Below are 13689 nucleotides of genomic sequence, written 5' to 3' on the forward strand. Positions count from 1 at the left end.
GTTCATCACTGAGAAACTCATTGAGGAACCAGGGAGATAGCTGGATGTCTGGTGGCTCATAGCTTCTAGAGTCCACAGAAAATCAACTGCTTACACTCACTCATTAGTGAGACTCCTGCGAGCGTGCCAATAATCTGTGAGATGGAAGAGGAGATTGAGAGACTTGCCTTGACAGCAGCGTGCTCCTTATAAGTGTGATTCTGATGTGGTATTACATCTGTATAATCTTATCTATTTCAGTTTACCACCGCCATCCTTCTATTTAATTTGAACCTTTCGGCTGGTTGAAGTCCAAACTTGTAATACGGTAATTAGATCTCGTTCTAAGCAGGCCATAAAACCAAAATATCGCTTTCAAAACAGATTAAAGGCGCTGCCTGTGCAGTGCTCACTGATGATTATTCCCCTCTGAACAATTTTAGACAAAAGGAATCAGATGTCAAATGTTTTACCAGTGATAAGCGGTGATCATTTTCTCTTGCAGAGACTGGCCTATCATAGCCCGTGGCCTATCACACGTTATGCAGGGTGTATAGGAGGTCTCTATCATCTAGATATAGAAATAGATTCATCCTGTTAGTCTTTATTGTTGCTATTCTTCCAAAGCACGCTCTTTTTCTCTGACAGATCTGTTCAGGCTTTTTGTGGCTTTTGTTCCTCTCTTAGGAAGCAAGTCTGTCTCACACATTCACAAGTAGCTTGCACATCGAGTATCATCAGGTAACACTGGAAGGAACAGTTTGACATTTGGTGAAATGTGCTTACTCGCATTCTTCCTAAGAGTCAGGTAAGAGGATTACCCAAACGGATGTCTGTGTAAACAAATCTGTACAAAACACAGAGGCAGGAAAATGTGGGGTTTTATGCCTAGGTGAAAAAAAAGTATGCAAATTTCCCAAAATGTCAAACAAGTCCATTATTCCTGGGATTGAGAAAAGTGACAAAGAGCGAAGCTGCTTCATTGTGAATAGTGATGTACAGTGTTAGCATGAAAAATTATCCGTCAGCTGCAACAGCTTCCTTGTGCTTTCACTGTAATGTTTTATCCCTGCTTCCCCCCGGGCTGCACGAATACAACCCTCCAGCCCCAGAGCACTAACTGTTCGCCATCTTTTAAAGACAACAGAAAGCACAGCTAAGACCAGCTGATACATGAACATTGTGCCAAATGAGTCTGTTTACCAGACCTTGCAGCATTCATAGCTGTTCTTTCCCTTGCAAAAGACCACAATACATGCATTCAAGTGTCATACTGTATGCTGAGATCAACAGCAGTGATGGTACAGACCAGTTTCTCTTTAAGAGTAAAGTCTAAGCCAGATGAACCTGTGGCTGGGAGTGGCTGGACTTCAAGTTTCAAGAGTATATCACTGACATTTGTGCAATAAAACTGCAGCTCTCTCTCTGTTACAAAGCTTCAGTCACAAATACATTAACATATATAACAAATAACTTCCAGACACATTAAATAGGTAAATAGGAAAGAGGTGTACGCAGACTTTGCATGACTACAGTGCCAGAAAATAGATAATAGTGCATTTTTTAAAAGGCTCTTTAGTTTTGTGGATAATCATGCACCATAAACTATATGGCCATGGCTTTGTGCATCTTTGCTACCAGCAAAGTCTTGTATCTGGACCGTATGTAATCCAAACATATAACGCCCTCTGGTATGGTAAAGCGATGCCGAGTGTGTCAATGCCACGCTAAGGTCAGTCAATAACTGGTTCAGTCGTTGGGCATTTTTAAGTTGCTTGTAAATCAGCAATGCTGCCAAATAAAAACTACAGATCCATTATGAAATACTGTATTTTTAATCTGTATAATAAGGTTTGATGTAACTGTGCTCTCAAAACTAGGAAAACCTGTGCAGATACTGAACCCCAGGATGCTCTACGTACGAATGTGTGTGAATGTTAGATAGGAAAAAAATTCTTATGAATGAGTGGATGAGACACGTTGTATAAAAGTGCTCAAGTAGAGTAGAAAAGCGCTTTATAAGAACCGGTCCCTTCACACAGTCTTGATTGCAATGATGCAGTCTCACAGCCCGATGTTAATGATCAACAAAGTTGTATCCATTTCTAACAAACAGTTAAATACTGACCGTATATCTGCAGCAACACATCAGTTTAGCACACTCAAGCACAATATTACTATTCGCTTACTTAAAGTGATCATAATCAGCTATGACCTTTAAAAGCTGTCCCTTTATCCTGCTGAAATACTTCATGCAATTTATCAACATCGGTGTTTATTCCCGGGGACAAAGTATCAGGTTTAAAACAAACACAAATTAGAACTTGAAAATGAGTCATCAGCTCTTTGCTGTGTGCCTCTGGTTAACGTGACTCACTAATGCAGATGAGAGGAGCGCTGACCCTGGAGAAACTGCACAGAGTGTGTAGATAGTGTGCTCTCAACAGTGTTCAGCAGATTCGCTGCCCTTTGTTTTGATTGCTGGCGGTAAACGGGCTCGTTTCACATTTTCTGCTTATTGGATAATTACCTTGTTTTTGGTGTAGATGACACACATTACTGCATGTTTTTCACTGATAAAGCCTTAATGCTTGCACACAGCTGATCTTTGAAGCAGACTTTAGTGTGATGCTGAGAAATGATGCATGCAGCTGCCAAGTGTTGCTGGGAATCCCCCCATGAGAAAGAAAAAAAGAGTCAGGGAGGGGGAAGGTAGGAAACTCTAAACTGAGATTAAGCAGGTGTGCAGGACAAGTAGGCATTTATAGATTTATGACAGTATTAACTGTGGTCCTGCTCCTGGAAGCTGGCTAAAAATATACCTCCACATGTAATATATTTATCTACAGTATTATCTTTAGGCCACTATACTCACAAAAGAAGGTTTTCAAAACTCTTGCAATATTTTAGTACATACACAAATATATTTATTATTTTGTGATTCCACTTCTAAAAGTCCATCCTTTCCTTTTACCTCTCTTATCCTAAGGAAAATAACTTTTTAATCATGTTTATTAGTTGGTTGATACTTTAGTTTTCCTCTTATTTTTAGGCAGATAGTCTGCATGGCTAGTACAAAAAAAGGTCAATTCCAGGTCTGCAATGAAATGCAATGACGATGTGCAAGCGGCTTGAACCTGCATTCCTTCTAATATGCAGCAAAGAGCACTTATCTGGTTGCGAAAGCACAGTTTTATGTATTTTTTGTTAGAAAGCACATTAGATCTCACTTTATTGCCTCAGTAAACACGTTTCTCATATGTTTCTATGCTAGATTAACATATTAGACCGCCAGTGGGTGATGTCAGGGTGACTACAACTATCTTTTATATAAAATCTAAATTTCGCAGTTTATAGAGTACATAGCTGTTTGATCCATTAAAACAAATTAATAAATAAAAATAATAATAATAACTTTATTTATATAGCACTTTCAAAATCTATGTGACAAAGTGCTTTACAAGAGCAACAGAATAAAACAAAAGTGCATATGGTGCTAAGAGGTCAGGCGTGTAGCTGGGAGCAAGGCCACGTAGGGTCTCAAAGATAATCAATGTATTAAAATTGATTCGGAAACAAACTGGCAGACAGCGTAAAAACACCAAAATGGGAGGGGCAGTGATGTAATACCATCTCTTTGTTCTAGTTAAAAGTCTGCCAGCTGCAGTCGTTCAACAGATTTTCTGCTAAGGCGCGAAGAAATAAAAGCACGTACGAGCACGTTCGTGTCTCTAAGTGTTTCGAAAAAGATTGGATTTTTAAAAAAATATTCCAAAGATGACAAAAAAAATACAACTGTGTTAGTTGTTTTGCAACCAGCTTGACAGTTTTCCTCAATTTTTTTGAGACATACTTCTCTTCCAAGTATGTAACTAACTTCTCCGAGTCATTGCTGGATTTTACGGCACTTTTAGGCTTGACTGTAATAAGAAAGTGAGCACTGGGGAGAATAATGTGGTGATCATGCAAAACCGGCAGAAAATTAAAGGAATCTTTGTTTAATGTGACCGAGAAATGGAAAGAGGTGAGAAAAGAGGCCACAGGATATTACCCAGTCCAGGACTTTTATAACTAGATATAACACTGCTCCCTAAAACCACAGGACTGACATATAGAAGGAACTTCTTCCTTTCTAAGTTTTCCACACTTTCACTCTTGACTCTTACATCTGTGCCAAGCATCAAGATTAAATTCCAGTCTTGTTTTTAATGAGGCACCAGTTTTTTTAATGATGTCTAAAGGCAATGAGCAGAGTGAATGGAAACACAAGTCCAATGTATCAACATGTTGTGGTTTGGAGAAGTTACTGAACCGTTGTGTTTGTGTGTATCAGTGTTACGAGCTGCCATCTGTATTCATCTTGTATATCAAGCTGCCCAAAATAAGCCTCCTAATTACTCGCACAACCCCATTTACACTTTGCTCTTCCGGCTCCCAGGCACTGCTCTTCTGTGGCCAGCGCAGACAATGATGCACTGTGCAGGCCACAGCAGACCCTGGATTAATTACGCAGAGGTAGGAGTCATCATTTCCCAACTTCTAATTAACAGCAGATAAAAGGAGTGAGAAGAAGAAAGGGCTGACAGCAGAACGGATTTGGCATTCAACTGGCAGGATTTCCATTACAAGGAAGAGCGAGCACTGAGAACCGAGCACTACAGCTGTACTTCAGTTTGGGCTGTTGTCATCAGGATTAATTCTTTAAAACACAAGCACCAACAACGACAGCTATACAGCTACACCGCACATGCATGCAATACATTTGAAACTCTCTCCTCTCTCTGAGTCCCTCTGCATGAAGCACCAAATCCTAACACTATACTATGTCAAAACCCACTGGACCTGCACACTCATTTACTCCTCTGCATCTACCACTTCTCTGCAGTAATCTGCACCACTTTGGATGACACTGAGAGCAGAGACAAGATTGGATTTTCTTTCTTTTTTTTCCCCATCTTCAAAGTGTTTCTTCAGTAGCTGAACTGCAGCGCCACCCGTTCAATAAGCACAAGCTGGACTTCAGGAGCAGGTGTGTGATGATCTATGCGTCCTCCTCAATTATGGATGCGATGTTACGCAAGAGGAGCTGCATCTACTGTACTGGAGATGGTAAAAAGCCAAAAATACACTTGTCCAGGGGGGCTTATACTGTACATGCTCCACTGTTAGACCATTTACATAATAAAATAATAAATATGTCATGATTTTAAAGTCCTCTGGGTATCTAGGTTTTTTATAGTGTGTTCTATGTTATGCATATCACTAAAACATGTAGCAGTGTTTTAATAATGAATGCACTAAAGAAGAAGAATAGTTCACAGAAGAAGCTGTGCAGGGTACCCAGTGTTTACCTAAGCACTGCTCTGCTGCCCTCTCATTTCCTGTTACCCCTTTATGCTTCTTTGTGGATGACTCCGCATGTGAACAGGCAGAAATTTAATAGTGAATCTGTAAACAGATGTTCTCCTTCGACTGAGCATGATCACGACCCGTGCCTGCTCTGTGCGCCGAGTCCCTTGACCTGAACAGGGGCTACAGGATTGGAGAAAGCTGAGGTTTCACAGTGATAGTTCCACTTGGCACAGAGAATAAAATAAGAAAAATGTCAGAACCGGTGCCATCATGGCACCGGACACCGGTACCCATCCCTACCTGTTACTAATCTCTGTCTCTCTTCCACAGCATGTCTTTATCCTGTTTTCCTTCTCTCACCCCAACCGGTCGCAGCAGATGGCCGCCCCTCCCTGAGCTGGTTCTGCTGGAGGTTTCTTCCTGTTAAAAGGGAGTTTTTCCTTCCCACTGTCGCCAAAGTGCTTGCTCATAGGGGGTCATATGAATGTTGGGTTTTTCTCTGTATGTATTATTGTAGGATCTACTGTACAATATAAAGCACCTTGAGGTGACTGCTGTTGTAATTTGGTGCTATATAAATAAAACTGAATTGAATTGAACATATGGCCAGGTGGGTTTGGACAACTTAATAGATGAAATAATGTCTTCAATGTCAATACTGTCGTGGCGGTCACAACATCTTCAGTCGCCTGTATTTTAGTGTCTGGCAGTGTCGGTGTGTTTTTTTATGCTGTGGCAGGATAAAAATCAAGAAATAAAATATTAAAATAAGAAAAAAAAGTTGGACTGCACCAATTCTGGGGCGACATCACTGCTGACGTGCAAAATGTAATGGAGAGTTGCCAATGCCAGTTTTTCCCCCCTGTTTGTTTGTTTGTTTTACATTTTTGTTGGTTCTTGCGTCAGTTCTTCATCACAGCAGCTTTGAACATGTTTCCAACAACAAATTGGTGAAATGACAAAGTCTGTAAATTGTCATTTGCAGATAGATCTATATGAACAGGGATGATATCAGCTGATATCAAAGTCTGGTCCCTACATTGATGCAACCTAAGGATAAGTACACTATGTCTATTTTTTGCTTTGTTGATTGAAAGCTGCATTTACTGCATTTACGCCTTCCATCATTTGTTGAACACTAATGTGGAAAGGAAATCTTTAGCTGTCGTTTAGGAGTTTTAAGCTAGTGTGCAAGCTGCATTCATCCATAGGCAGCTGGGCAGGTGAGACAGTGCATCTGCATAACTATTTCCATCTTTCCCCTCAGCTTCCAGAGAGTTGAAAGGAGTCATTCTCACAGTAAAGCCACACCTCGCCCACCCCTTCCAGCTGTCCTGTTACAGCGAGCAGCGAATCTGTATATGCGCATAGACTGTGCTTTCTTCAACCTGCTCCAGCGTTTGTGTCTCACCATGCCCAAACCCTGAGCTCAAAATAGAATCTAACCTCATTTCATGCCTCGTGAAGCTCTAAATTTGCACCAGAGGGGACACTACATTTGTGATAGATAGTGCAAGTATATTAGAAGAAAGAGCAAAGTCTGTTTGTCTGACAAATTGTTCCCTTCTCTGTGGAACCTGAGAAACCAAAGGAGGCAATTACGCAGAAAAAGAAACGGTCTAATCTTAGAGAACAGCACTTCTCTCTGTGGGGAGGAAGTATGACGAGCAGACCAAACTTACGAATGGAAACCCCGCCTTAGCAAAACTCTGAAAGGAGCAGCAGCAGCAAGCAAACTCTCTTTTTATGATGGCGCATTAAAATATCCTCAACATGTTCAAAAACTACCACCTCACATTTTAGCACATTTTATATATCCAGCAAAGGTGAAAGAAGTTTAAGTAACTGCAAAAAAAAAATTAGTTTAAAATGGTTTACATTTTATTAAGCAGTAAAATATGTCTATTTTTTGTTAGCGTGTGTTTCACAGGCTCCTGAGGTAAAGAAGAAAGCGATGATACTCTCTTAATAAAGTTTTCTTGTACCTTTGAGCGTTATTCTGCTTCAGGGAGTCGCTCTTCACTCAAAATTTTAATCAGTCTTAGAAGAGGACATTCAGTTACGCTTAATTAATCATGATGAGGGCAGGTTTTATAAATGCTCTTCCACTTTGTTCCAAAGGAAGTTGGTTAAAGTGTCTTTTTCCTTTCTGTGCTGTCCAGTAACGGCTTCTTTAATCTGAGTTACAAAGTACACAATTATATGGACTTCCTACTAAAAACCATAGGCATAGAAAAATTGGGATTTTTATGATGATGTATTGACTGTAGATATCGCGGCTTAATATATTCTCCCCAGTAACCAGTGACCTTTCCTTTGATCCAGACATCAATTTCTCCATCTGTGGCCGGAGTAAGTGTGTTTTTATCCCAAGCAGGGAAAATGGAACGATTTGTTGATCTTCACTAAGGGGAATTGATTAGTGGTATTTACATGTTTGACAAAAGGTTAAAGTGAAAGATGCCACATTAGTTAAAAAGAGATTCAAGATACATGGTACGCAGCCAGACGAGCATGAAGTGTAAACATCAACACGTGCTAAACACAGCCTGTAGCTCCATCACACCCTAATAAGGAATAAACTGGAAAACTAAATTACGTGCATCTAACACATCAAAAGCAAAACACTAGATTAATGTGTCTAGTGTGAGTTTGCATGTACACCACTAACAGGAAAGTAACTTAGAGCCAGGCCTGAAAAACAAGCAAGGTTTTCATGCTGTGCTCTGTTGCACATGCAGTAATTCTCAGAGGGCTATTACAGCCTCCTGCATGTGTGTGATCCCTGCAGACTCATATTCAGGATATTACTATGATCCATTAAGTCACACACACAGCTTTCATTCCCAGCCTGAGTCATGCCTTACTACTAGCTCCCACTTTCTCTCTTCCCCTCTCTCTCTGTGCTCACTCCTGTGTTAAAGAGCACATGTGCCAGTTTGGTAAGGCTGGTGGTAAATGAAACAAACAGGCAATTCTTTACACTCTGCTGAGATGTACTCAGTCCCCCCACCTGTCTTGAAATTGGCTGCTTTCAGCATCAGTCCTCCACTCTTTAGCCATTAGCTACAGATTTTTGAGCTGCTCTCCAATCAACATGTAGCCTGCAGCTGTGTGCAAAGGATGGCTAGTGGGACCTCTGTCCCCACGAAAAACACCTGCGACACGGTGGTCTCAGAGGATCTGAAGGCTGTATTGATTTGGCCTGTAATAATTTTACTTTTGGACTGCGTTGTCAGAAACAGAAGAAAGCTAAAAGAATCCAATTTTTGGTACCAATCAATTGATATAAAAACAGTTCCAGTTTAACAAGCAATTTTTAGTGATGTCGTTCCAGAACAGCTACTATAATTATAATTACATTACATTAAAATGATGCAGCTACAGTTGTATAGAGCTGAATGAAATGCTGAAATTGTTTAAATCATTGTTCTTAATGATGTATTTAAGTCACCTGCACACAAAAAACATTGCTTGCAAAATGGGTTTTATATAAATATGTGATTTGAAACAGACTGCTAGAAACAAAGTCTCTAAAGACAGTTCTTTAAATTGGTTCATCGCTTGAGATAGGTGCTTTTTTTTATTCACTCATAGGTCAGTGTGGCAAACAAACAAACAAAAAAAATGTTTGGATGTGTGGACTAGACTGAAACTGAGCAAATAATAGCCAATGTCCACAGAAAAACAAGCAAACAAGCAAAACCAAAACCTAGAATAACTTTCAGAAATCCTGAAGAATATTGCTTAAGACCACTTTAAAAAATGACAAGATAAATTCAAAATGATTGAAATGAAGAAGAAATAAAGGGAGGCTTGAGACTTTTGCTTACTGCTATATGCATATAAGGCTCTAAAGACCAATATTTCTCTATATTTGCTTTGTCTTTGTTTATCGTCTTGTTTACTCTTGGTATGGCCGGGTTAGCACTCACAGTGTTGAGCACTGTCGCCTCACAGCAAGAAAGTCCTGGGTTTGAACCCATGCTGCTGCCGTTCTGCCTTGCATGTTCAACATGGTTTTCACCTGCTTTCTTCCACAGGCAAACACATGCATGGGGTTAGTTTAATTGGTGATTCTAAATTAGCTATAGGTGTGAATTTGAGTGTGAATGGTTCTCTGTCTCTGCATGTTAGCCCTGTGATAAGGTGGCGGCCTGTTCAAGCATGTACCCTGCCCTCTCGCCCTATCATAGCTGGGATAGGCTTCGGTGCCCCCCTACCCCACGCTCACCCCAGCCATGAACTGAATAAGCAGAAAAAAATGGAAGGATGGATGGTAAGATTTTATGAAGAAAATGTGGGCTTTAAAAAAAAAATTGCTTAGAGTCAGTTATTGATATCTGTGTTTTTATTCCATTATTTACCTGAAACTTTTTATTTGAATAATTGAAGCATCTCACATGCCCCCTTTGATCAACATGCATATTTTTTTCATACTACGTATATAGATATTATTTTTGTAAGGATATATCTGAATGTGAAGAGAAGCCGTCTTTTGAATTTTATAGTGCTCTGAGTTCAGGGTGGCCATAGGTCTGTGAATTTTAAAGGAGCCTTGCAGCTGATTTACATTGCAGTCTCTTGTGAAATTTACAAAAAAGTGCCTTCCAGCTATTTGGTGTCAGTCATCATAATGTTATCTACTAAATAGTCACCCCAGTGAAACATTCATTAAGATAAATGGAGAGAAACTGGTTTGTCATGACACTACCATGCCAAGGAAGTCCAGGAGGCCACAGAGCAGGTGAAGCAAGACTGCAATCCAGCACATCATCAAGCCATCATCAGTAACAGGCTACAGAGCAGTTACAAGCAATTGATGTTATGTGTAAAAGAAAATGTGCAAATCTAGTGAAGCTATGCAGAGAAGGAAATGAAAGATGAAAATAAAAGCCACGTTAGCAACTTTTCTTTCTTCAAAGAATGAATTGCTCTGAGCAAAATTCTCCCTGTTTGACTTCAAGCTCAGCCAGCTCCACTGAAGCAAACATCAGCTCCGCCTTCTGCAGCAACCAGAAACACAGACTTTAACAGTTAATTCTCTAAATGGAACAAAACTGCATTCATATTAGTGTAAATAATAACGAAGATGCCGACTGATGAGCTTTGTCTGTGAAGGCCTCATAGTGTACAGTGCTTGGGCATGCTATAGTACCAAGTTCCGAGTCACCACCACCACAGAGGGTTGGACTCAAGGGAACACACCAGGCTGATCTTAAATCTGTCAAGACTCAACATTAGCACAGTCTGAAAGCCAAGCCAGTGTCCAAGATAAGAAGGACTTTATAATCTGGTAGTACTTATATTTGGGCTACCTGACCTCTCTGGCCACTACATAAACCCCTCCATTCATGACAGCTAGAGAAATGTAACAGCTCCAGGTGTAACTCACTCTTGTAGCTTGCACTCCAAGGCTGATATCCATAATATCCGGTGATGCGCAATATTCGCTCCTCTATCGACGCGCTGTTGATGTCCTCAACTGAGCGGGAGGATTTGAGGTCTTCTTTGATAGCCTCGTCAACCACCAGGTACTTGAGCTGCCTGAGCTGAGGGCTGATGTCCGAAAGCCTTCTCGGGCTCACGTCGGGTGACTTGCGCATCCCGCTGGAAAGAGAGCACAAGGGGTGTTGAGACAAAGTGGGGCCAGTTGGCAAAGGGAAGTAAAGCGTGTATATGAGTCGATGATGTAAGACTTCTCCTTGGGTAAAACAGGAAAGTCGGTGTTGCTTATTCCACGGAGACCGGGGTTAAGGGCCGCTGCAACGCCTCCTTCGTACAGTACAGAAATCATCATCCTTCAGTGGCCCTGCGCGCGGCAACACTGTGAAGACACTAAGCAAGAGTGACTGCTCCTGCACTTGTTGTATACTATGCACTGTGCAGCGCCTATTATAGACTTATATGAGTGTGAAACTAATGAATCGATCTCGAGTGATTTGTAGAGATGGAGAAGCGACATTTGTGACAGCTTCATGTAGGCACTGGACCACAAAACTGCGCCTACCCTACAACAAATGTGCTTTTATCACGCAAAGGAGATGCATACTTGGTGCTGTCTGTAAACCACAAAGAAGAACGGTCGAAATCTGCACTACTATGGCTCTGCTGTATGGAGTACCTGGCAAAAAGTAACGACGACCTGACAGCTTCTACTGGCATAATGTGACAGCAAAACATGATTTACTGACCCACTCAGAGAAAATTGGTGTGGAAAATGTGCCCCTGTGCAGACATCTCTAGCACAGACCGTATAACCATTGCAGAATTGTAATATGGCTCCAAACAATTATTACGAGGCAGCAAAAGCAGTTAAGTATAAAGCATCAATCGGGATGTTTTTGTTTTTGTATTTTTTACATCTCAGCTCAATAAAGTCAATTTATTTGATCGTTGTAGCTATGAAATCAAGTGCGCAACAGGTCGTCCTGCCTCCTATCGATTGGCTTCACTGCATTAGTAAAAGTTTAAATGTCTTACAGCGGCATTAAAGTGGTAGGAGGTCCAAGGTAGCACATACAGTCCCGATGGGGCCGTCCGACCCGGTCCCACACAGTGCCCTCTCCATCGCCGTACATCCTCAGGGCCATGCAGCAGGGCAGCTACTGTGAATCCAAATCCTCACCAAGGCTTACGGAAACAAGTAGCATCGTCCTGCTTCTTCCCACCACCACAAACACATGACTGCCTGGCTTCTACAGCACACACTGTCTCAACATTAAAAGGTAGTGCTGCGCTCTGGATGATGCCGAGTCCTGGAGGCACAGCAACAGCGTCATCTGCCGGATTCACGGGAAGCATCATCATGTGGAACATGCAGAGTGGACATTTGTGTGGCAGCTGTACGTTGCAGCACGATTTGCAGCTTATAGGTTGTAGCAACTGCAATGCTTTAGAACTAGTCTCTCCTTTTTTAACAGTTCCCCTAAATAGTTCAAACAGGACCAGTCAGTCTCCCCAAGCTCAAGGTGGAAAAAAAGACAAATAAACCTGCTTTAAATGTGAAGTGTTTCTTGTATTTACTAATTGTGTCAGCTATTTCTGTCTCAGAGCCTTATCAACTCCTCTGAAGCTTTTTTTAAATGACAGTGAAGCAGAATAATAGTAAATCAACCCAACTGTCTTGACAAAAACAAAAGTGTTTTTCCTACAGAAATGCACAAAAATCTGACATATCTCAGTCATTGTCCCGCAGTACTGCTTTTGTTTCCTGCATTGTTTTTCCAGTACAGGATAGATTGAATTTTCCTTCTTGAATGTTTAGGCTGTCACAGAAATATAAGCTACACACGTCCAGGCTGTTCAAGATGTTTCTTAGCACGCTGCCAACATCTTTACCAGGCTATCTTGTCCAGCAACTATTACTGCGGATTTGACAAGCCTCTGGGGTTCGCTTTGTTCTATTATTCATAAGTACTTTACCGAAGATCTCCAACAATGTTTTAAGGCGATAGCAAGGCCGGTGCTTCAAATTTCTGAGTGAACAGTGGTAGAAATTCAAGAAGAGGCTTATTTTCACGAACACAGAACCAAACAGTCTGATGTGGTTGATTACATCCAATCAGAAGTATAGTCAGTGAGATAATTGCTCACTGATGGTGATTGTATCAACTAGGAAATTCAAATCAACTTACTAGAATAGTCCTGACTATCAAGGTATAAAATGAATGTGGATTTATTAAATGAGAAACATCCTCACTGTTCAGCCTAAACATGATTCTCATTCTCTAAACATCTGACGAAGTTTAAATGAAGTCTTTCATTTTCTTCTTCTTCCTAAATAAACTGAAACAGTACATGCAGGTCAAGCAGAGACTGAAACTCTACCTTGCTTAAATTGGGTAGTGTTGTCCATACCTCTTAGGTCTGTTCTCCACCCGCTGCATTGCATCTGCATGCTGTGAGCTCCTCACTGCAGTGTGCCGACTGTGTTTTGAAGATGGGTTTTGCATGGATCAATGCAGCCACACCTCACACAGAGTTGTGGTAGGTGGTTGGCAAGGGCACCTGCCTTTACTTGAGGCAAAAAAAAAGTAGAGTCGAGTCATCGATAAGGAGGTCAACACCTCTCATTGACAGCCTTAGGGAGGAGAGGCTCAAGTTCATCTTGTATAATGCACCTCTCAACTTCACAGCTCAGCCCAGGCCAAATCGATTCTCACAGTTTGACTTTCGTCTTTGCCAAAACGTAATCATGTGGGCAAAATCTCTGTGACGCGCGGGTCGTACATATCAAAGCAGTCATTCTGTGCTATCCAGTACACCATCTTCCACTCCAGCAGACCTCTGATAGTGATCTAATTGATGCCCCGATCTACAGGACACTGCACTCCTTTCTAAATATGGCTCTGTCTT

General features: G+C 41.2%; 1 protein-coding gene across 1 annotated transcript in view; it reads right to left on the reverse strand.

Moving 5' to 3' along the window:
* Positions 1-11924, reverse strand: part of slc35f3b (solute carrier family 35 member F3b) — a 46470-nt gene extending 34546 nt beyond the window's left edge. The window contains exons 1-2 of the mRNA XM_085369380.1: positions 11815-11924; positions 10727-10941 (exon numbers count right to left, since the gene is read on the reverse strand). Of these exons, the coding sequence (XP_085225506.1) occupies positions 10727-10941; positions 11815-11924 (325 nt within the window). The remainder of the gene's footprint in view (positions 1-10726; positions 10942-11814) is intronic.
* Positions 11925-13689: the final 1765 nt, after the last annotated feature.

Source organism: Diplotaxodon limnothrissa, linkage group LG13 (assembly GCF_057381915.1).
Source record: "Diplotaxodon limnothrissa isolate DT_005_m linkage group LG13, D_limnothrissa_male_GT1.1, whole genome shotgun sequence".
NCBI classification, from domain to species: domain Eukaryota; kingdom Metazoa; phylum Chordata; class Actinopteri; order Cichliformes; family Cichlidae; genus Diplotaxodon; species Diplotaxodon limnothrissa.